Source organism: Furipterus horrens, unplaced genomic scaffold, assembly GCF_987537825.1.
Source record: "Furipterus horrens unplaced genomic scaffold, mFurHor1.1.pri manual_scaffold_2, whole genome shotgun sequence".
NCBI classification, from domain to species: domain Eukaryota; kingdom Metazoa; phylum Chordata; class Mammalia; order Chiroptera; family Furipteridae; genus Furipterus; species Furipterus horrens.
Window position 1 is genome coordinate 62,314,234 of NW_028327172.1, and position 24,893 is coordinate 62,339,126.

General features: G+C 37.7%; 1 protein-coding gene across 1 annotated transcript in view; it reads right to left on the reverse strand.

Annotated features, from left to right (window-relative positions):
- Nucleotides 1–3,380: 3,380 nt before the first annotated feature.
- Nucleotides 3,381–24,893, reverse strand: part of ANKRD42 (ankyrin repeat domain 42) — a 58,055-nt gene continuing 36,542 nt past the window's right edge. Inside the window, exons 9-13 of the mRNA XM_090267316.1 lie at nucleotides 21,571–21,676; nucleotides 20,145–20,320; nucleotides 13,267–13,393; nucleotides 9,172–9,316; nucleotides 3,381–3,519 (exon numbers count right to left, since the gene is read on the reverse strand). Of these exons, the coding sequence (XP_090123442.1) occupies nucleotides 3,430–3,519; nucleotides 9,172–9,316; nucleotides 13,267–13,393; nucleotides 20,145–20,320; nucleotides 21,571–21,676 (644 nt within the window). The 3' untranslated portion in view covers nucleotides 3,381–3,429. The remainder of the gene's footprint in view (nucleotides 3,520–9,171; nucleotides 9,317–13,266; nucleotides 13,394–20,144; nucleotides 20,321–21,570; nucleotides 21,677–24,893) is intronic.

Genomic DNA, 24,893 nt, shown 5'->3' on the forward strand with positions numbered 1-24,893 from the left:
TTCAGCAAACATCTGTTGATATATAATCCCTACTCTCAAGAAATTCATACTTTTGTTTTATTGCTATTGGGTCAACTACATTTTTCCTTATGTAGTAGTATTTATTAATAGTACAATGTAATTTCAAAGAGAGTACAAAATATTTTCAGTTCAGACCTTCAGCTTTACCCAGATCGAGAAGCCAAGGCCAGGAAGTGCTAAGCATTTCAAAAGGTTTCATAATGCCTTGGCAATAGCTTTAAAAGTTAAATAATTCATTACTTAGTCAATATATTAAGAAGAACTCCATCACTTGTTTAATTAGGGAATTTGAAGAACAGAGCAGTCAAAGACTGGCCTATATAGTCTAGTAAGTGAAAACCAGAGGCTTGCCACTAAATTTTCTTCTAACTGCTGGGTTGTTTTCAAAACAAAACTATTTTAATATGTTGTTAACGTTCTCATTTTTATATCAGAATTCACTTCCCTAAGGAAATTCTTAGCACACTGTAGATACATTTTTATTGGATTAATAAATATGGCCCAAAAGGTTCCATTGTAACAAACTCTCCAGTGCATTTGTTCACTGAATAAATAAGAATGGCAGACATCATGCTGGTCCCCATGTGCACAAAGGTGGACACAGTTTTGCTCTCATGGAACTGACAGTCATAGTGGAGAAGACAGACAGTAAACAAGTAAATGATTGGCTTGTTACAGTTTAAAGTATAATAAAATATGGAGAGGGCATACTTCTTTCCTCCATGCGAAAGAAACTCCCGCAGCATAACGTTACTGTCATCACTCTTCCCTTGTCCACGCTGCCCCTGGTGAAGTCAAGGGGAAGGAGAAACAGTCCCAGCAGCCCCGCCACTGCCTCCCTGCTCCTGTTTGGGACCTGCCTGTTCACAGAGAGCATTCATTCCGTGCTGCTCCTGTGGGATCAGGCTCAGCCTCTGCAGGAGGAAGCCTAGCCCCCCAGCACAGTATGCTTGGGGCAGGGTGAATAAGTTTGTCCAGTTCTGAGGTTCAGTGATAGGAAATTTACTGAAGATATAAACCACATTCTCCAATATCAGCTTTATCAGTAAATAAAGGCACTATTTAGGATTCATCAGTTCATTTGTTTTTCATATTAGGTTCACAACACAGATGGGAAGGAAGGAGGGGTGCCATTTATTGGATTTCCTCAAACCTCAACAAATAAAGATGCATATTCCCAGTTCACAACCATTAATGATAAAATAGGTCTGTTCCATCTTTAGGAATTTAGCAAGTGAAGTGCTTTGTATCCAATAATGGAAGAATAGAAGTATACACACCATACCCAATTCCCATTACTTCTAGATCCTATATGTTTTCCAGGGAGATTTCATTTTGGTGTTAGTTTTGGAGTTTAGATAGATTTTTGTTTAGGGAATGTAAATATATGAAATGAAGAAATGAGAGGATTGTTACCCCAGCACTTGCACCCACTATAAAATAGCTATTGTATACATCTGTTTCTTATACTAAACTGTGAGTTCCCAGAAGGCCTCTAAGCTTACATGAGGTATTTCTTAAATTCATGTGGAATAAATAACGTGAATAGACCTCAATCCAAACTTTTAATATTTTAAATATTTTATTATGGATATGCTGAGACTGTTTCATTTATATGAGAGTTTCTAAACCTTTTCGGTGTTTTATGAGGTATTAAGTCTCTTAAGAGGATTAGTTACCATCACCTTGTTTATGGCCTAGACTAGATTCTAACTTGCCCACTCATACTATTTGGTGACAACAGACCAGGCAAGATAATGTAAGGACTGGTCAAGAGTCAGTAAAAACTTCACCATACTTGAAAAACAACTTAAAGCTTATAATACCCATTTTAGCAATCTTTAAAGATTTAGATATGTAACATCTTTAAAGTTTTAAATATTTTAAGATTTTAAGTATTTTTTAATATAAAAAAGAAAATGAGGCAGTGGGAAAGACTATGAGTCACCAACACTGAAATTAGTGATTGTCATTTTGTAGACTAGTGACCATACAACAGTGAATATGCTAAAAGAGAATATATATATCAACTGACCAATTTTTCACAGCAATCCCCTTAGGCAGGTAGTAAGTAGTATCCTCATTTTATAGCTAAAGAAACAAGCTAAGCAAAGTTAAGTAACTAACACAGCAGATAAGTGACACAGAAACTCCAAATCTCATATTCTTAGTCAATACCCTAGTAATCTCCAAATTGAGTCCTCTATCTCAAGAGATTGACAAGCAACCTATTGAGGCATGAGGAAAAAATAATAGTTTCTACATAAATACTTTTTAACATTTTTTACTTTATTTTTGAATTCCACTAATATAATGTGGCATAATAAATATACAGGGCAGGAGGGACCAAAAAAACCCTGGAATATCTTCTGGAGGGCAGGCCCCTTGTAGTTCAGGCTTCCCCTGCCAGGTGAGTGTTCTAGGAACCCACCTGTATCAGTGTACCAGCTGGCATTGTTGTGAGATGCTATGTTTGGCCTCACTGAATTTTTTTTTTAAGACTTTCAAGTGTTTGCCCATTTCATGATGGGTGATTTATGAGTGCACCTGCCCACACCACACTGAGTGTTCAGCAGTTTTTGACCAAAAATGGTATGACCCTCCATGCCCTACCCTCCCTATTCACCCCACCATGCCCGGAGTGACTTTGTTTCCCAGGATGAAAAAAAGTCGTCATAGGAAAACATTTTGCAGATGTGGAAGAGGTGAAACAAAAAACAGCAGAAGCACTAAAAAGCATCAAAATTGACAAGTTCAAAAGCTGTTTTGAGCAGTAGAAAAAAAGTCTTGATAGGTGTATTGCATCAAATGGAGAGCACTTTGAAGGTGACTGAACAGTTTTTTTCCTTTAACAAGCGCTGATCTCCATTTTTTTGTAAAACTTTCCTGAGTGAAATACTTGATTATTGTAAAGTTGTCCATTTCTAAAAGTTACTGGTTTTATGTTGCATTCTCTCCCAAGCCCAGATGCTTTTCAAAAATCAAGTCACTTGAAAAGTTAAAAAAAATTTTTAAAGCCCTATCTACCCTAGTAGTAGTAAATACTACTCTCTAGCAAGTAAAAGAAAGAATTCCACTATGAAGCTACAATAGAATTTTTAATAATTTTAATACCTAGAATAATTTTTAACATCTAGAACTGGATTTTTTTTGAATACTAGACAGTACCATATTATATTTTATAGTGTATGTATTTACTAAATTAGTTACTCCTAAATCTAGAATCTTGCCTTAAATATAAAAAGAATATACTGTCCATGTAATTTTAACAATTTCTTTGATGTTATGTAACATATTTCTGCCCTCAGGATAGTGTAGCAGAGTATTTTTAAAAGAGCTTACAGAGATTAACACATCAATTTTTAAAACAGAAAAATCAAGTAAGTTTATTTAAAGTTATTTCACTGATTAGTACCTTCTCACAAAAACGCCCCCAGAAGACACTTTTTTCTTCACTTGCCTCTTCTCTTTGCTTGATTCACAGGAAGAGTCATTTTCCTACAAATGAAAAACAAAAGAGAGAACCAAATAAGATTTCTATCCTGGGCACATTTCATCTTTCTACATGATCTGTTCCAAAAGAAAAAGTTAACGATAATAACATTTTCAGCTCTGGATTACAGCTCTTTTAGGATTTTGTATAAATAAGTTCTTAAAACTGAAGAACCAGTGCATCATACTGTGCCGAAGAATTTCAGTAATTAGTTTATGTGTGCCATGAGATGAAAAAGGTTGAAAATCACTGACTTAGACTAACATTTCACAACTGAAATGCACAAAGTGTTACTATGTCATCTTCTGTATTCTTTGCAAGCCCCACAGTGCTAGAAATCACAATTCCTGCTCCTCTCTTCCCTCCTCTGTGTTCACACAACATCCCTCCACTGCTCTTGCCTCATTTTCCACTTTGCCCTCCCACCCACTGTTTCTGAATATTTTTATCCATCAAGTTATTCTCAGGACGTAGCACAGCAGTTTCCCTTAAAAACGCTATGGGAAGGAGCAAGAGAGGGTCAGAAACATAGTGAATGCTCACTAGATGTTAATTATCTTTGAGTAATTTTTTCAGTCAAAAATGCTTGCACCCAGTTAGGCAGGACCAATCTGAATGCAGGGCCTTCAAGAACAGCACAAGGTACACGTCCATGGGGAGATCCATGGCTGGAGTTGGTATTCCCCAGGGTGTTCCTGCCCACCCCTTTGCTAATGAGGTCAGTCAGCTTAACTCAAGTAGTTATTTGATGAGCACAGAAGCTGCCATTATCCCACCACCACCTGAAATAACTGGAACCACATGTCTGCTCCTCGCCCCTTCTCAGCTGCAAACTAGAGAGAGAACTAGAGGGAGAATCCGGTAGCGCTCCCTTATAGTATGGCAAAGCACTGGTGAGCATCGGGTAAATATAGATGGGCTCTTCCCTTGAAAAAGCTTACCAACTAGTCTGAAAACCAGTAACAACAAACCTTTCATTGGGAGTTGGCATATGGTGCCACTGTATTTCATATTTTACATATATAACAAGGTGAAGGAGTAGTATTACCAACCTTTTATAGATGTTAACAGATGTCAAAGAGGTTAAATAACTTCCCCAAAGGCCAAAAACCTTTACATGGCAAGATTTAAATCTGAATTTTGTCTGAGACCAAATCATGTTATAACCATTCTTCCAACAAAAAAGAAGGAAAAAAAATACCTCAAGTATTCAGTTCTTACAACTGTACTATATACACTGTATTGTAGGTACACACGAAGGAATGATATCTGATTCCTATTCAGGAGTCTGTGGGTGGAGTAGCAGGTATGAAAGAAAGTGCTCAATTCGCCCCCCCAGGTTTTAGGGGTCTTCAAGATCATTAGGGGACGCACATGCAAAAATGTCCATGAAAGAAAAACACTGCAGGGCAAGATTTTAACATCATCCCATTACACAGAATTAGAGAAGGAACACAGAAAATGTAGGAAAACAGGTAGCTACTTCTCAGAGGTAGCCAATTTGCTGTGCTTAATAGAACTACAAGACCCCTAGAAACTTAATATTTATTTTCCTTTACCTTTCACATATGCTAATTCCTAAAGAAAGTTTTAATAAATACTCTAGAAATTATTAATTTTAAAGCCTCTACTAACATTGAATATGTAAGCTGGTCTAACAACCAAGCTTTACTGTATAACTACTATGAAAGAAAATATGTGCTTAGCACTCAACAGGCCTCCAGTAAGTGTTTGTTAAAAATTCCAAACTTTCAAACTCCAGATGTTTCTACTTTTGGGGAACATTCTTCACCAAAATTACTCATTTCCTTATCATGAATTATACCCAGAAAAAAATTTCTCCCTAATATGGTTTCTCCTAAACTCGGGAAAAGAGAACTATAATATTAAGATATTGAATATATGAAGCAATTCTTAAGTGTAAATGCAGTCTAGTACTACAACGAAATTAAACAACTTGTGTGAAAATGTATAATTTTTTTTTAAACAGTATTTTTTTTCTTCTGAAAGAACTCGAAGGTTTGATGAAGTGATTAATAATACTATACACGAAACTGTTCACAGAGGCTACGTATCTACAAATTATTGCTTGGGTAATGGAATTCTTGTTTTTATTTTTATTTATTTTTTAAAATATTTTATTTATTTATTTTTAAAGAGAGGGGAAGGGAGGTGAAAGAGGGGGAGAGAAATATCGCTGTGAGAGAGAAACATCAATTGGTTGCCTCTTATACGTGCCCCCACGAGGGACTGAACCTGCAACCCAGCCATGTGCCCCAAATGAAATCAAACCAGTAACTCTTCGCTCTGTGGAATGATGCCCAACTGAGCCACACCAGTCAGGGCAGGAATTCTTGTTTATAAAAAATTCCATGTACTCTAAGAAGTTGTGGGAAGCATATAAACTAAAAGAAGATAAACCCTCCCTTCCTGATTACTAGAACAGTCTGTTTTTAACAGAGTGTCAAAACAATATAACCAGAGAGACAAAGAGAGAGATCACAAACTTCTAGAACTTCTCTAGAATAAAAGTTCAACTTGGATAAGCTTACTTAAGCCCTCAAATTGCTCTAGAGACCATTATAGGTTCATAGGCAAGAATGACAGAGAGAGAAACCCAGCAGAGACCATATGGACCATATAGAACCCAGTTCCATACCCTTGTAGGTATAGTAAACAAGGGTAAGTTACACATGAACATAATTATGGACTATCACCAGTTTCAGGTTGGCCATTCTCAGTTAGCAAACATGGCCCAAAGCATTGCACTAATGACTTCCTGAATGATACCAGTTTTGGAGATCTGCCAGATACAAAGATCATGGCACTGAAGCTAATACATAACAAGTACTTAAGTCACTTGCTGTTGATACAGATGTTGTTATTAAGGTAAGTTAGATAATGTCGTGGAACTTAAATTTCAGTACCATAGGTAAAGGAAGTACCCAGCTAAACTCTTAATACAAATGATGAGGTGCCATCATAACTGTACAAAGTATTTGGCAAAAGGAGGAGAGATGTGTAGTCAGGGGTTAAGTCAGGGTTAATAAACAAGATGGTTCCTAGAGGATTCAGAGAAGCAGAGCTGAGAGCCTTTCAGGTATATGGACAAAATAAACAAAGGCTTAGTGGTGAGGCAAGTTCAGAAAATATAGGCTACATGTAGGAAAACAGAAAAATATAAGGCTGGTGAGGTTTAATGTGGACTAAGATGAGACAATATGTGAGAAAACACTACAGAAATAATTATCGAAACCAGTTACTACCATCATTATTGCTGTTGTTATAAAAAAGCTATTTAAGTGCAAAATATAGGTCAAGCTATCCTAAGAAAGTATCATAAATTTTTTTTCTGGATAAAAATTAACTATTGCAGATTTTGTTATATGGGTAAAGTCTTAAGGGTACAGCTGTAATCAATTATAGGGCCTGACCAGAAAGTGGCAGGAGAAAAATTTAGTCAGAGCTTCTTGAAGAATTGATATAAATGAGCACCGAATGAACAGTACATTTTATTTATACTTTATTTATTTAGACTCCAAAATAAACTAACTCCTCCTACTCTGAAATACATAAGGCTCTCATATTTATTTATCCACAGACTATGTTTATTAAACTTGAACACAAAAAATGGGAAGGAAGGGGGAGAAAAAGAAAATGATATGAGGAGGGGAGAATATAATGCTATGAATACTCCTAGACAGGATTTCTATACAGTACTTCCTTTAACATCAATACAATCCATGAGGTAGAAGTTATCTTCATTTTAAAGATGAGGAAATTGAGACTCAGGCACTTTTGCAGTAGAAAATAAGCAGTACCAGGGTTGCGGCTGCCATTAGAGGTCAGTGGCATTTGCTGATTTACAAAAACTGGATAACCTGAAGTAGGACGCAAAACACGATGGGCCCAGAGGACAGGGACCTTGAGTCAGCTCTCCTAAAAGCCTACATACACACTGTTCACAGAGAGCGAGGTTTTAAGGAGGATGTGCTATAGAGTGTGAAATCGAACCCCACCCTGAGAAGAGAGCTTCTGGGAAAGAAAAGGGTATTTTTAAATAGCTAAAAAACTAAAATTCCCTAAGTAGACAATCATTTTTGGAATGACTCAAAAGGTGTCATTTTGGTGATGTCCAAAAGGTCTAGGTAGCTGGACAAAAACGACCTAAGTTCCTGCCTTTGAGGAGACTGTGCGAGTCAGCAGAGTTCCTGCCAGTCGGTGGAGAGGGAACATACTTTGAGTAAAAGTGGTAGTTTATGAAAAGCACGTATCCTCTTGTCCTTCAGCCAACACCACATGGCTGCACAGACTGGCTCCTCTATACTAACATTTCCCCAGAGACCAAGGATGGTACAAGATGAACATTGCAAATATTTAAGAGAACAACTTATTTATAATTAATTATATTCCTTGGAAAATTAAGCACTGGTGAGATACCAAAACCCAGAAAAGTGTTTGAATTTGTATATGCATAGAAATATACATATGTGCTTCTAAATGAACAGAATATCATTTGAAATGAGACAAACCAAATCATTAATAGTAGCTCCCTCTAGAGAGTGGAACTCAGTATGGAGAGGAATGTCTGCCCTGTTTTTAATGTTTTACAACAAGCATATATACTATTTTATTATTTAAAAGTGGTTATTAAAGAGACTAATGATAAATTTGTGCAAAATAAAAAGTACCAGAAAGTTTGCATTATAAATCAGATTTGAGGTAATACAGGTCTGGAACAGAACTAATTCACCCTATGGAAGGAAAATTTGAAATATACCTGAATCCCTGCACTATGTCACATGAGCTACCCACCAAGGGCCACAGCATGGCTGTCTTCACTCACAGAAGACAGCAAGGCTCGAAGTTTCCCCAGTGTACCTTCTGCCTGTTTTACTCTGAGACCAGATGGCCTGAAATACAAGCACCACGGGGATTTCTTGTTGTCTCTGTTACTCTATTATGAAAATACTCCACCTGCTGTTCTGTACTCGTTCTTTGTATCTGTTTCTGTATCAGTTTCATTTTAGCTTTGTTCTGGATATTTGTCCTTTTCATTTATCACTCTAAGCATTTGTCTGTATTCTAGAACTATATTCTGAATTCCAAATTCATAATTCTAGCTGGGAATTATGAAAACAGCTAAGGCTATGGAATCAATGATTACTCTGCAAATATTTTTATATGGTACAAAAATAAGAACAATAACACTTACTGCGCATTTGTGAATCAGGCTGCTATTCTAATGAATATATATAATACATGGACATATACAGAGGTAGGCAAAAGTAGATTTATGATTGTGAGTATACAAAATAGTTTACTCTTGTATTTTTATTGATTTGTATTTTTCCATATAAACAACTATAAACCTACTTTTTGCCCACCCTTATATGTATGTGTGTGTATATATAAAGTATATATATATATTTATATGTACATATATATATATTCCTTTAATCCTTACAATACTCTAGAAAGTATAAATTATTATCTTCAGTTTACAACTAAAGTACAGAGAAGTTAAATGACTTGTTCAAAACAAAAAGGGTTATAGTCAGGATTCAAATGCACACAGCCCCAGTCCAAACCTTGTACTTGAGCTATTCTTGTATACTATTTCTTGAGAACTACCAATGGTTAAGAAGGACACTAACCACTGCGATCACGTTGGGGACCTGAATACTTCCCAGGGTCTCCCTAAGCTGATCCACCTCAGCTCGACACTCATCCAGCTGACATTCTAATTGTTCTCTACGTAGACGTTCGTACTCCAGCTGGCCCTGCAGCTCTTGGATAGTCCTGTCAAAAAAAAGATTTTGTTTTTAATCAGTCTCCAATATGAACTAAATATTATTTTTCATTACAGTGAAAAGCATCCATAGATTATATTTAAGGCAAATAAAAAAATAACTTCATTTGACAAACATGTATTGAGAGTCTACTGTGAAGCAGCACTGATCTAGACTTTAGACACTGGGGATACAGCAGCGAACCAAACAGACCCGATCTGCTCCTGTGGGGCTTGCCTTTGCAGTGGAGGAAGACAAACAGTAAAGAAACAGTAAAGGAAGTTGATAAATGCTATGGGAGAAAAAATAGAGCAAGAAAAAGTAATAAAAAATGTCATTGAAGATTGAAGAGAGCGTTAACACTTCATACACAGTGGCCAGGGAAGGCCTTACTGAGAAGGTGCTTCTGGTCAAAGTTCTAAAGAAATAAGAGGGATAATCAAGTAGACATCGAGGGGAATCGCAAGATCTTATCTTTCCTAACAAACGACACTTGAGAGCAAATGGTTTATACCTCTCCTCCCTAACCAGAGAATACATAGTTTAAATCACCCTCCTCTGGGAAATAAGAGAACAGAGACCCAATTAATATCATTTGTACAGCTGAACCCAAGGACCGATGAAGTAAAAGAAACAAATAACAAAAACTCCATTAGAGACAGTCAGACCGAAGATAAAAGTGAAACAGTAAAGCAGATCAAAGAACAATCCCAATCTCCTCTATGTGCTCATTTTGATGCATCAGCATATTAAAATTGCTCTGGAAAGCTGATGAATACCCTGCTGAAACACTCTACTAAGGTTCTCTCCCACAGAAAAAAAAAGTTTTTTTAAATCCTCAAGATGAAGGACAACCATATCCTTCTCAGGCATGAACTTTTTACTTCCTCCTAAACTCTATGCGTCCCCATGAGACTTGCAACCAGGGAGAGATGGGCAGTGGCCACTCATCCCGAGCTAACCCCCTGAACCAAGGCTACCTTTTCTCTGACTTTTCAGTAAGCCAACAGCAGCCCTGCTTGGCTCACTCCTTTCCTGTAACGTTTCTAGGGAGCCTTCCTTTGTTTCACTGTCCCAGCTTTAATAAAAGTACTCTCAAAATCACCTGGACCCATGTTGTGAGATCTTTCCTACATGAAGGCGAGAGCCCACGCATTACAGGCTGGCCTGAGGCAGACCCGCTCTGGGCCGCCCCTTCAGGTAACAGTCTGAGCAGAGAAATGGGATGATCCCACTTAGATTTGTTTTATTTTGTTTTGCTCTTTTTTATTTTCCAAATGATGTAAAATTTACTTTGAGAGAAATATACAAATATTAAGTGAACGAGTCAATGGGTTTTTATTAATGTGTAAACCTTTATATATATCACCACTTCCAAGATACAGAATACTTCCATCACCTTAGAAGTTCTTTTGTGCGCCTCACAGGAAATCCCTCCATAACCACATTTCTGAATATGTATCACCTTAGATTAGTTTTGCCTATGCTTATAAATGAAATTGTACATTAGATACTCTTGTGTGCCTGGCTTCCTTCACTCAACAGTATGTGAGACTTATTGGACTTAGGTTTTGTTTGTTTTTTTAAAGATTTTATTGATTTGTTTTTAGAGAGAGGGAAAGGGAGGAGAAAGAGAGGGAGAGAAACATCAATGTGTGAGAGAAACATCAATCCATTGCCTCTCACATGCCTCCAACCAGGGACCTGGCCTGCAACCTAGGCATGTGTCCTGTCCAGGAATTGAACCAGAACCTTTCAGTCTGCAGGACAACACCTAGTCCACTGAGTCACGCCCACCAGTCAGGGCCAGACTTAGCTTTTAAAATGATTATTCTGTATACTATGTTGAAAACAGACTATAGGATATGGGGGTGAAGGATTAGGGGTCAGTACAGTAAGCTGGGAAACACCAGGAAGATTTTAAAATATCCAGGCAAGAGAGGAGAGCGGGGTTAAGAATGGGTATGGAGAAGAACGTCAACTGTGGAAGGCTAGGATTCAACAAATAAGAGGAGAAAATCATCCCCCAGGGCAGAGTAATACAACAATTACAAAATGACTTCCCTCAAATCAATACTTACCCAGTTTTTCTTTACAATTAGATCTTAGATCAGGAGTTTGTACCCAAAGAATAAGTGTCTTAAGATGCACTCAACACAAAGCTGAGAATGAATGCTAGAGAAGATTACAACGCAGAAGAAACATTACAGTCTCAGCTGATAGGAAACTATATTCTGGCACAAAAGCTAAAGCCATCTTCAAAAAAACTGTTCAAAATCATTTACATCAATAGTATAACCATTTCTCACTGAAATGTGAACATGAGAGTTAAACATTCCACTAAGGACTGTTAAAATTGCAATATTCTTAGATAACAGGTTTAGAGTCATATAGACTCAGGCTCAAATTCTGGCTCTGCTTCACCTCCCCACCCTTACTTCCCCTCCCTTTGTGACTTTATGCAAGTGACTTAACTTCAATATTAAGTCTTGGTTTCCTAATACATGTAGTGAGCCCTTGAAGCTGTGAATATTTCATGAGATAATTTATATAAGAGGCTTATCTAGTACCTAGAATGTGGTAGGTAGTGCTCAGAAGTAATATAAGCAGCCATAGCAATAGTAATCTACCTTAGAAAAGAAGCAAAGAAAACCAAAATTTAATGCTCAATTATCTACAAAAGACTGGCTCCACTGTGAAGTACTTTTCTAGACTACAAGGGATCTAAAAACGTTCAGGCTCTTAGGCAAAAGCCAATACTAAAACTATTCTACATTTCAAAATACCATAAACAACATGGAGGAAATGAACAGATAACTAAATGACGTGAGATACCAGGAAGGCCCCTGATTTAAAAAAAAAAAAAATTGGTTTTTTTTTTGGTTTGCCACAGTTTCAAAGTGTTTAAAAATCCCACTAAGGGGAGTGGGATTGCTGGAGGGAAGAGAGGTACTGGGAAGAGGGGAGCTAAGGGGAAAAAAGTGGAACTACTGTAACAACATAATCAATAAAATATACTTTAAGAAAATGAAAAAAATAAATAATCCCACTAAGAGTATTTTGGCTTAAGGCTTTGTTTTCTGTTCAAAGTCCCAAGTACCCATGGAACGATAACATATTAACCCTTATCAAAGATGTAGATGTTACTCAATATATTTAGCAGACCTCTTACTGAGTCTATATTCAGAGAGGGTGGGGGAAAGGGAAATAGGAGGTTCTAAGAGTATGAGGGAAAGAGACCCAACCAAAGGGGAGGGCAGGGAAAGAGGAGAATCCATGTGTACTGCTCTTTACAGACCCAAGTTTTGATCAAATTAAAAGTGTCCTCTCCCGTCTCTCTTTGTTCCCTGTCCAATTTGAAAAGAGACAGGCAAGCAGAGGCAGTGGGAGGAAATAAACACCAGGCGTCCTCTATTACAGCAGCGATTAATTAATTAGGGAGGCACCAAACGTGCAGAGAGCCAACTTAGGGCACAGGAAGTAAAGGATGCAACTGCTCACTGCCTCTGGTCTGGACACAAGAGCATTCTTTGATGAGGTACTATAGTCAGTGACCACAGCACTGGGCCTCAGATTCCTGAGCAAGCAGCCCAGTTTGGTAGGTAGGGATGGTTACAGAGAATGCACTGGCTGAAAAGCTTAAAGTAGCTGTGGTCTCAAAAAAATCAGCTCTATAAGATGAAAAGAGTTCTGGAGATTGGTTGTGCAAAAATGAAAATGTACTTAACACCACTGCAATTGTACACTTAACAATATTCAAGATGATACATTTTGTGTATATTTTACCACAATAAAAAATCTTAATACCTTCTCCGTCTGGGGAACTTAGGAGGAAAACAGAACAGAATCTTATACCCTTTGGTGGGGTTAAAAAAGAAAACAAGCTGTTGGTCAACAAACCCTCACATGGCATTTAGAGAAATAACTAAAAACAAACCATCAAAGACTGGAGGACATTACTTTTCAGAGTCCAGCCGTTCTTTCTTCTGCTTTACATCTTCTTCTGTTATCCCTCCCAAGTGTTTATAGTTGCTCTCAGCAATTTCCAGGAGATGTCTCAGTTCTACAATTTTCTTATAAGCTCTCACTGCAAGACAGAGATCAATAGAAACACAGTTTAGACAGGTGGTCACAGGATGCTTGCCCTGGAGTCTATTCTTCCTCTAAAGCCAGTGGTCCCTGTGGTTTGGGGGAAGGGGTAGAGGGAGGTTGCATACACATAGAAGGATGAATATCAGTAACAGAATATTTGGATGAACGAGCAATTTAAAAAAAACTAAATAGAGGATTCTTTTCCTGCTATTGGAGGATATACCAGATTGTTGTGACTATTAATACTACGAACAAGAAGATTTAAAGACTAGCAGTGTTTTAGGACTGGTGATATATTACAGGACCATGCATAATCTATGGTATGTCAAAAAAATACAAAAACTGAAATACGCTGGATTTATTTAAAACAAACAAGAACTAACCCAGCCCCCAAATTTTATGATTAGCTACATGTAATATTTATTCAAGAGGATACTGGGAGAAGGAAGTGTGTTGAGAGCTGCTTTTAGCTATTTTCTAACTCTCAAACCTATGAGTTTTCTATCCTTTGTGGTAGTACTTCTCAACCTAGGGTGATTTTCTCCCCCAAGGGACATGTGACATCACCTGGATACATTGTTGCTTGTGAACTTGATGGATGGAGGGGAACAGACATTGGCATCTGCAGGCTCAGGATGCTACTAAACACCTTAAAATACACAGGAGCTACCCGCCCCCCAAATAAGTATCTGCCCCAAAATGTCAATAGTGCGGAAGTTGTGAAAGCCTGCTTTACAGGACCAGGTCAGCAAATTAAAGCCTCTGCTCCCTAACACTTATCACTCTGATCTACCTCTCAATAGGTCACAGCTGCAGGTTTCAAACTGCATACATCAGAATCAACTGGGATGCCTTTTTAAAATGTCCATATTTGAGCCCCATACCAGACACATTCTGGTATCAGTACTTAGTAAAAGCACCTCAGACAACTCTGATGGGCAGACAGGTTTGAGAACTGCTATAACTACTAGCAAACAAGTAGAGGGGGTTAAAAATATTACTTAATATAAAATTATTTAATATCTGAAGGCTATACTTTGCAAAAAACATTCTGTGGGGTCACCAGAGGCAAGAACTAGGATTAATTGGGATAAGCTCCAGTAAAAGAGATTTTAATTCAACAAAGGAGAAACTTTCCAACAACAAAAACAGTAAGAGCTATCATGTATTGTGGAGTGCCTATGATGTGCCTATACTAACTGCCTTATACATTTTAATCCTCACAAAAACCCTGTCAAAAGATGGAAATGGGCCCCCTGAGCAACAGTGAGTGCCTTGTCACTGACGGTGATTAAGTGGATGCTGGATGACATGTGACAGGAATGTTGAATCAGGAGTCAAGTCTCAAATAGTTAAGGGTGCTCTGATACCATGGTCCTAAACGTAATTCACTAAAGAATGTTCTAAATTCAAGCTCAGTTCCAATAAGTTGGGGATGACAAGAAATCCAACCAGTCCCACGTAGATGCTTCTGGCAAAATCTAGTGTTCAAAGAATTAGTCATCTAGTCCTTTGAGTCTCACCTTGGAATAAAATTAAATAGGGACAAGAGAACAGCACATGATGTCATGTCTAGTACCTTCACTAGCTGCAAGCACCTGAGCTGGCACCAGTGAGCTATATTGTATGGCAAGGTGAAAGGGTGCATTTGTATCAGACACACCATAGTAGGAAATGTTCTGGCCACGTTCTTGGTCTTTCTTGAAACATCTTCTAAAAATTTTATGATTCACTGACAATGATCCCCTCACAATGAAAATAATTTCAGAAGAAACTGAAATTCTACAAATCGACTGCTCATTTTCTAGAGTTCTAAGTCCTTATTAATTCTGAATGCAACCAACAAAAAGAAATCTAAGCACAAACAACAAAATAAAAAGTAGATAAATTGGAATTCATTAAAATTAAAAACTTATGCTGCAAAGGACATCAAGAAAGTTCAGAGACAACCACAGATTAGGAGAAAATATCTGCAAATCATATACAAGGTGGGGCAAAAGTAGGCTTGCAATTGTTCATGTGGAAAATAACACAACAATTAATAAATAATAATATAAGGATAAACTGTTTCATACACTCACAACAGTAAACCTATTTTTGCCCTACCCTATATTCGATAAGGCATTTATAGCTGGAAGTACTCTTACAACTCAATAATAAAAAGGTAAACATAAAAAGATAAACAATTCAGTTGAAAAATAGGCAAAGGATTTAAATACACATTTCTCCAAAGAAGATACACAAGTGAGGTCATGAAAAGATACTCAACATCATTAATTAGGGAAATGCCAATCAAAATTACAAGATACCACTTCACACTCACTAAAATAGCTATAATCAGTAAGAGAAGCAATAACAAGTACTGGAAAAGGATGTAGAGAAACTGGAATGCTCATACACTGCTGGTGGGAATGTAAAACAAGGCAGTCTCTTTGGAGTTTGGAAGTTCATTAGAATGTTAAAAATGGAGTTATCAGATTACCCAGTAATTCCAACTCCTAGGTACACAAATGAAAAATGAAAATATATGTCTACAAAAAATGTGTACACTAATGTTCATAACAGCATTATTCATAACAGCCAAAATGTGGAAACAACTCAGATGTCCATTACCTGACGAATGGATATATAAAACGAGGTATATCCATACAAGAGTATTATTTGGCAATAAAGTACTGATCCATGTTACAATGTGCATGAACCTTGAAAACACTGTGCTAAGCAAAAGAAGCCAGTCACAAAAGACTACATATGGTATCATTCCACTCATGTGAAATGCCCAGAACAGACAACTCTATAGAAAACAGAAAGTAGATTAGTGGTAGCCTAGAGATAGGGTTTGGGGAAAAGGAAAGAGATGGTAGGAGTAATGGGGAGTGACTATTAATGGTTATAAGGTTTCTTTTAGGGTAATGTAAATTTATAAAATGTATTGTGGTAATGGTTGTATAAATCTGTGAATATACTAAAAAACCGTTAATCTGTGTGCCTTAATGAGTAAACTGAATGGTATATAAATTATATATCAACAAAGCTATTTAAAATAAAGTTGTCACAGAATTCTGAAGATATCATTAACTCTGAGCCTTATTGTGAGGTGACCTAGGTGGGTCTTTGTTGGAAGCCCTTCAGCATCTTCAGGTCTCCCCTCGGTTGCATTCATCAGAAAAGAGGCTTCCACCAAGCCCTGGAGAAGATAGTTCTGCCTGACAATGTTCTGGGAGCCCTTAGAATTTTTTTTTAAATCTAGACATAAATTAGCAATTTTCCTCAGAGAAGACAGTTTTGGCAAAACTAGTTTCTCCTGCCAGAATAACTGAAAATACTTCCAAGAAAGTGATGAAGCACTGATGTCTAAATCCAGTAACCAAGCTCTACCCACTTTACTACAGCTGCCTTTGTTCTCACTAGCCTCAATTCAAATAGATCCTTCTCACCTTTCTTGTAGGAAAGAGCTCCACTGAAATAGTTCTCATCCCTTCACATGAACCATGGCTCTCTGACCAAATATCATGAGAACTAAATGCAGAGTTATGTGGCAAGAAAATATTCCTTCATGAGGCAAAGCGTGGTGGCAAGAGCACCATATAGGGAAATCCTAAAGTCTTGCTTCTAGTCACTGGGTGACTTTGGACAAGTAGCTTAGCTTTTTTGAACTTCAGGCTTTTTACCTATCAAATAAGGATATTATACTAAATAAGCATTTTTTGATATAGAAAACAAGAGATATTACCTGCCTCATTGGCTTTAGGTGAATGATGTATGTGGAGTTGGTCTGTAAACTTTGTAAACATTGCAGAAGTGTAAATAGTTACTATTAGGATTTTAGAAAATAAAAATTCTGGCAGGAGAGTTATATGCCAGTAACTGTGCTACCAGTAGAAATTAAAATGTGCTACTGAAATTAAAATTTGCTCCAATTACTAGACTTCAGTTTAGTTCCATTATGTCCAATAATAAATACAACACTGACATAAGCCATTGTCCTGCTGCCTCCTGGATATTCATTTGCATCAACCTAATCACATGTTCATTTAAGGAACAGAAACACTCCTACTTTTACTCACTAATTTGGCGTGCTTTAATGTTTAGCCATTTGTTATGGACTCAATGTGTGTATCTCCTCAAAGCTCAAATGTTGAAGCCCTAACCCCCAATATGACAATGTTTGGAGATGAGGCCTTTGGAAGGTAATTAGGGTCAGATGAGGTCATGAGGGTGGGGCCCTGGTCCAATGGAATTGGTGCCCTTACAGCGCCACCAGAGAGTTTGCTCACTCTCTTTCTACCACATGAGGAAAAGAGAAGTTGGCCAGAAAGTTCTCACCAGAACAGACCCATTGGATTTTGATCTAGGACTTTCAGCCTCTAAAACTATGAGAAAATAAATTTCTGTTATTTAAGCCACCCAGTCTTATGGCAGTCCATGCCCACTAAGACACCATTTAATAAAATAAGATTATTATTCATTGGTAATTATGAAAATTAACCCTTTGGCATATATGTCTCTATAATGCAATCTGTATGAAAAAAATATTTTTATTTAGTTATAAACTCCTATTTAGTTGAAATAAGAGCAGATAATCAAGACTTTTATAGCTTTAAAAACATCAAAATTAGACAATTTAGGAAACAAGAAAATATAGAGAAATGATGTCTGTTTAGCACGTAACACTAGCACCTAGAACAGTGCCTGACACGTAACCAAGTACTTAAAAAACATGTTGAATGGTGGGAGAGAAAGAATTGATAAAGCACCATGTCAGTCATTTCTTTTAATACTACATTGAGAAGGTTCAGAATGTTTTCTGAATTTCAGAAAGCAGGACTATTTCTGATGCGCTGCTATAGTCCCTTAGTCCAGGATTGTGCACACAGCATATACTCAAATACATGTTGGATGAATGGAATGCCTTCCTAATCTATTTGCCTATCTAAATCCTGGCCACCCTGAAAGGAAAAGTCCAGATTCCACTCTTGAAAAGCCTTCCCTGCTACTCTATAGTTCTGAGTGAACAGTCTTTTTAAACACACTATCTAGCAGCACGAGCCAAGAATCTAAGAGTCAGCCTTGATTACACTAATTTTCCAACACCTTATATTCAAATCTATCAGCAAATCCTATCAGCTCTGTGTTCTAAATACACCCAGATCTGATCATTCTCACCCTAGTCCAAGCCATTATCAACTCTCTCCCGAACTGAGGTCACAGTCCCTGATTTCACTGCTTCTTTTTCCCTGTAAAGGGAAATGGGCTTTCTACAACACTGGAAATTTAGAGGCAGAAGCAGTCAAGGCCTACTGGATCCTGGTTCAGCTTGCTCCACCACCACCCTCCAGGTAAATATGGTCTTACTAATGCTGAGTTGGAGCAAGAACCAAGAAAGCCTGATATATAGAAATATTACCTTAAAGAGAAATAAAGATTGTTTATGTAAGACCTTCTGGAATGGTGGTGAAAGCCTTTAGTGCACAAGGCCGGAGCAAAACAATGGAGATTTCCAGGATCACTGGTAGTTGCAGACCTGCACCAGGGACTCTAGGAGTCCAAGGAAATCTGTGCAGATATTCTGCATCTTCTCTTGTACAACTCTAATTACTACTGTTGGCAAACTTAAATTATATCAGGAACCTCCTCTAACCCTGCTTTAGCAGGTGAGTGTGTTCTCCTCCCCCCTATTCAAAACATAACTGAAATGCTATACACTCCCCTACCTCTCAGTCTATTTTCCATCCAGCTACTAGAGTGATGTTATTTTTTTAAGAGAGGGGGGAAGGACGGGACAGAGAGAAGGAGAGAAATATCAAATTGAGAGAGAAACATCAATCAGTTGCCTCTTGCATGTGTCCTGCCTGGGGAGCGGCCCCACAACCCAGGCATGTGCCTTGACTAAGAATCAAACCAGTGACCTTCTGCTTTGAGAAACAATGACCAACCAACTGAGCCACACCAGTCAGGGCTAGAGTGATGCTATTCTTAAACATAAATCAGATCACACCATCCCGACCTCAAAACCCACCAATAAAATCTAAACATAAAATCCTTATTAAGCCCTATTTGATCTCATTCAGTCCCTGCCTATATCTCCAACCAAATCTGTCACTACACCAGCCACACGGATTGAGCTCAATTCCACACATAGTCTTCCTCTGCTTGAAATAGTCTTCTGAGATCTTCAAATGGCCCACTGTCATCAGTTAGGTCTCTTCTCAAATGTCACCCCCTTAGGAGAGGCTTTCTCTAATGGTTACCTTATCTATAGCACCACCCTACTTTATTTTATTATGCACCTATTTTCTTATTATCTGTCACCACCACCATCACCAGAATGTAAGTTCTTGGTGGTAGGGTGGGGATTTTGTGTTGTTCACTGTTTCTCCAATATCTATAACAGTATCTGGCACAGAGCAGACCATAAATATTTGCTGCTATTATTATCTATAAAAATCATCTGCCAACTAACCAGGGAAATCCTTGCAATGTCTCTTCATATTTCCTATGATCCACTTAAATAATGCTTCCCCTTACAGAACTTTTTCCTCCTTGAGGGAAAGGTCATGTCTTACATTTTTATATGTTCAACAAGCCACAGTACAAAAATTATACTAGTTCTTGTTCCCCCCAAATCAAAAGTATTTTACTTTGTAGATGGTAAACTGTCTTTAGGATAATTTCCAAATTTGTGATAAAAAGAATTGCTATGGCATTTCTTAAAGAATAAATCACAACAGAGTTGGCACACTTACTTCTGGCATCTGTTTTATCAGACTCATTAAGATATAAATCATCCTTGGCATCAGTGCTTCCCTCAACACCATGTCTTATAAAAAACTTCATATCATTTTCATCAATTTCATCCTCATCATCTATATCATATTTCTGTAGCCCCTCTAATAGCTTTACTGTTGCTAAATGGGCAAACCTGTAGAAAAGAATCAACAATTAACAAGAAGCACCATTTTCAAACTGACATGGCAATTTGAACTTAATTGAGGAAATCACACTCTGTACATTATGCCACCAACCTACCCACCAGTAAAGGAGCAAAGCTGTAGCTGAAGATCAGTGCCAATTTGATGTACTATATGCAGGTACATGGGAAACTCAAACAGTTACTGGACACTAAGGACAAGCAGTCATATTAAAGACAAATTCCATAATTTTAACTGGCAAAAACCCAACTGGGAGAGGAAACCCAAAGAGAATTGCTAAATTGGATAGAAAGCCCAAAACCACCCTATTTGATCACCTGTGTTGCTTTCTCCAAAAGAATAATTTTCTTTGACCTCTATATAAATTCTGTCCTCCTAGAGTTTCCTTCATAACTCTTGCCAACATCTGTATTAATATTTCTCCCCACAACTTTCAAATAGGAAGACTTAGGCAATTCTTCTCCTATGTTCTTAGTGTACCTTATACATAATGTAATATAGTATAATGATTATAATCAATAATTATGGTTACACAAAATGACTATAATTAATAATGATTATTACAATAATTATAAGTTGTCTCTCCACAAGACTCTAAGCTACTTTGAGGGCAAGAACTGTGTTTTTTCATCTTTGTGATGCAACACTAACTGTGGCACTTGAAACAAGATAAGTACAATAAAGCTGAATTTTTAAAAACCAACCACATAAACAAATGAATGGACTTGACCTGATCTGAATGAGCTGGAGGTGTTCAATAATAGGTGTTATATTTAATTCAAAGGTAAATACCAAAATTTGTTTCAAAACCCATGTGAGTTCTTTTGATTGCCCCTTACAGCGCACAATATTTCTCAACAGGTACCAGCACTTAAGTGGAATGATTCTGTGCTGTGCATCACTATTCTGAGTACTGCAGAACATTTAGTATTTAAACATTCCTGGACCTGACCTCACTAAATATTAGTGATGGTCACTAGTCATTGTGACAAACCCCCACATATTTCCAAATGCCCCTCCCCCCAGGAAAGAGGACAATACTACCTCCCTGTGGAGAATGACTGCTTCAGAGAGAAAAGTTGATACATTGTCAAATGTCTATTCAGCTTGGATATTATCATTCCATTATTGTTTGACTGAGTCCTATAACCCATTAAATATTCAGGGATTTCTGAGTATAAGAGAATATATGCAGAACTTTAAAAACAAAACAAAAAAGGAGCAAAGCAGTTAGGGATACCTCTTAGCCACATCACTGGGTTTCTCTCCTGCTTTGTTGGTAATATTACTGTCTGCTCCCATTTTAATTATCCACTGCAAACACTCTATGTGGCCTTGCCCAGCAGCTGTAAAAATAAACACAAAAAAGAAAATACACATGAAAAAGTTATTGCTATTAGTAGCAATTTTCCAAAATTTTGAACAGTGCCATTAGAGAATACTTTCGTAAATATTGATCCTTGCAATAAACCAACAAAAAGTAAGTTGGGCCGATGTAATTTTCTCTATATCATGTATTCATTCATTAGACAAACATTTAATTAAATATGTACTGTGCTCATCCCCTATACAGAGAACTTTACATACAGATATAAAAGTTAAGGCTCAAAGAGGTTATTTTACTTAAAATCACACAGCTAGTAAGATTGTAATGGGTTTGAAACTATAGTTTTTACTAATCCTTATCCAGTGCTTGTCTGCTGCTATCTATATAGCTCCTGATCAATTTTATATCACACCAGAACGGGAGTGCAATCTAGCCATAGAGAGCCACATTGACTTTGAAAATCTTGTGCCATCTTATATTAATAGCTTATTCCTGACCCTCAAAATTCAAAATTTTCAGGTCCCCCACTGAGCACCTAAACTGTTTACTACCTTTTTCTAAATCTTGTCCCCAGAACACATGCACTCAATATTAATTCTCACTTCCACAACTCTGTTTATGTGTCTTCTCACCTAGTGCCCATTACGCAACCATTTGCTTATATAACTTACCCATCCTTCTAGGTCCATTTCAAGACTCAGAGAAACTGGGAAGAAAACCTAATAGGCTTAAAAGATCTGAATTTAAGTCTACTAAACAATCAGACTGGAACACAGAACAGAATTTAGCAGATGGCTGGTATATACAGACCTGCAATAAATGTCTATAGATCTGAGTGAATGATGAAGAAAAAAATGAATGAAATCTCAACTCTGCTCTTACCAGCTGTGTAGCCTCAGTTAAAAAACCTGGTTCTGCCCAGGCCAGGTGGCTCAGTTAATCGGAGCATCCTCCCATACACCAAAACGTTACAGGTAGATCCCTGGTCAGGGCACATACCTGTTGATAGGTTGCAGGTTCAACACCCAGTTGGGGCATGTACACGGGAGGCAACCAATTGATGCTTCTCTCTCACATCATGTTTGTTTTCCTCTCCCTTTCACATAAATTTTAAGAAATAAGCATATCCTCAGATAATGATTAAGGAAAAAACTGTTTCCTCTGGGCCTCGATTTCCTCATCTCTTATAGAGATAATTTCATATTTATAAAGCATCAGTGATTTACACTACTGCTACAGAAAATGACAGTTTTGTACCCTGTTAAATGTCATACAGACATAAGGTATTATTTCTGAACTCCCCTGAACAGTTCCTCGATAATTTTTTAAATATATGTTATCGATTATGCTATTTCAGTTGTCCCAATATTTCTCCTTTGGTCTCCCTCTACCTGGTACCCACCTTCTCTCCAGCAATCCCCCACCTATGTTCATGTTCATGAGCTGTGCATATAAGTTCTTTGGATTCTCCACTTTCTATATTGTTCTTAACTTCCCCCTGTCAATTTTGTTCCTACCAATTATGCTTCTTAATCCCTGCACCATTTCCCCATTTCTCCCCCTTCCCCCTCCCAGCTGATAAGCCTCTAAATGATCTGTTCCTGTTCTGCTTGTTTGCTTAATTTTTTTTAGATTCTGTTGATAGTTGTGGATTTGTTACTTTTTTAATGTTCATAGTTTCGACGACCTTCTTTTTCTTAAGTCCCTTTATTTAACATTTCATGTAATAATGGCATGGTACCAACCGATTATGCTTCTTAATCTCTGCACCATTTCCCCATTTCTCCCCCTTCCCCTTTCCAGCTGATAACCCTCCAAATGATCCCCATACCTATGACTCTGTTGCTATTCTGGTTTGCTTAGTTGGATTTTGTTTTTATTTTTTAGATTCAGTTATTGATAGTTGTGAGTTTGTTGTCATTTTAGTGTTCATAGTTTTGATCTTTTTCTTAAGTAAGTCCCTTTGACATTTCATATAATAATGGCTTGGTGATGATGAACTCCTTTAGCTTCACCTTGTCTGGGAAGCACTTCATCTGCCTTTCCATTCTAAATGATAGCTTTGCTGGACAGAGTAGTCTTGGTTGTAGGTCCTTGCTTTTCATCACTGTTAATACTTCTTGCCAGTCCCTTCTTGCCTGTAGTTTCTTTTGAGAAATCAGCTGATAGTCTCATGGGAATTCCTTTGTAACTCTCTTCTTTTGCCACTTTTAAGATTCTCTTTATCTTGATGTGGTATTTGGGTCCACCTTGTTTGGTACTCTGTGCTTACTGGACTTGTATGTCTATTTCCTTCACCAAATTAAGGAAGTTTTCTTTCATTATTTTTCAAACAAGTTTTCAATTTCTTGCTCTTTCTTTTCGTCTTCTGGCACCCCTATGATTCATGTTGGTACATTTAAAGTTGTCCCAGATGTTCTTAAGCCTATCCCTTTTTTTTTAATTCTTTTTTCTTCCTGCTGTTCTGATTGAATGCTTTTTCCTTCCTTGTATTCCAAATTGTTGGTATGACTCTCAGCTTCCCCCTCTCCACTGTTGTTTTCCCTGTAGATTTTTCTTTATTCCACTTAATGTAACCTTCATTTCTTCCCTTAGATTTTTGCCATACTGAGTTCTTTGAGCATCCTGATCACCACTGTTTTGAACTCTGCATCTGACAGGTTGGTTACATCCATTCCATTTAGTTCTTTTTCTGGGGTTTTGCTGTTCTTTCATTTGGGCCATATTTCTTTGCCTCCTCAGTTTGGCACGCTCCCTGTATGTGTTTCTGTGTACTGTATTAGGTAGAGCTGCTTTGACTCCCTATAATAGGCACCTGTAAATTGTGTGGGGCAGAGCCTTAGGTAATTGCCCGGGCTGGCAACTGGCTTCACCACTTTGTGGCTCTGTGTGAGGGGAGGGCTAGGAGAGGGGACAATGCTGCTGTCTGGCTTCTGGAGGTTTGCCTGTCATTCACCCCATTTCTATTCACTTCACCCACTTCCCATATGCAACAGGCAACCTTCCAGTTGTTGCCCTGGTGGTGAATTCCAGAGTGAGTGGGTTTCCATATGTTCTAAGTCCATGCAGGCCTTTTAAACGAACTCTCCTGAAAATCTGGCAGTTTCTTCCATCACCCCAACCCCCACTGGTTTTTTACAGCCAGAAGTTATGGGGATTTCCTTCCCTGTTCTGGAACCCTGGACTGTGCGATATAGCTTGGGGTTGGAATTGTTTGCTCCCAAGGTATCCCTCCC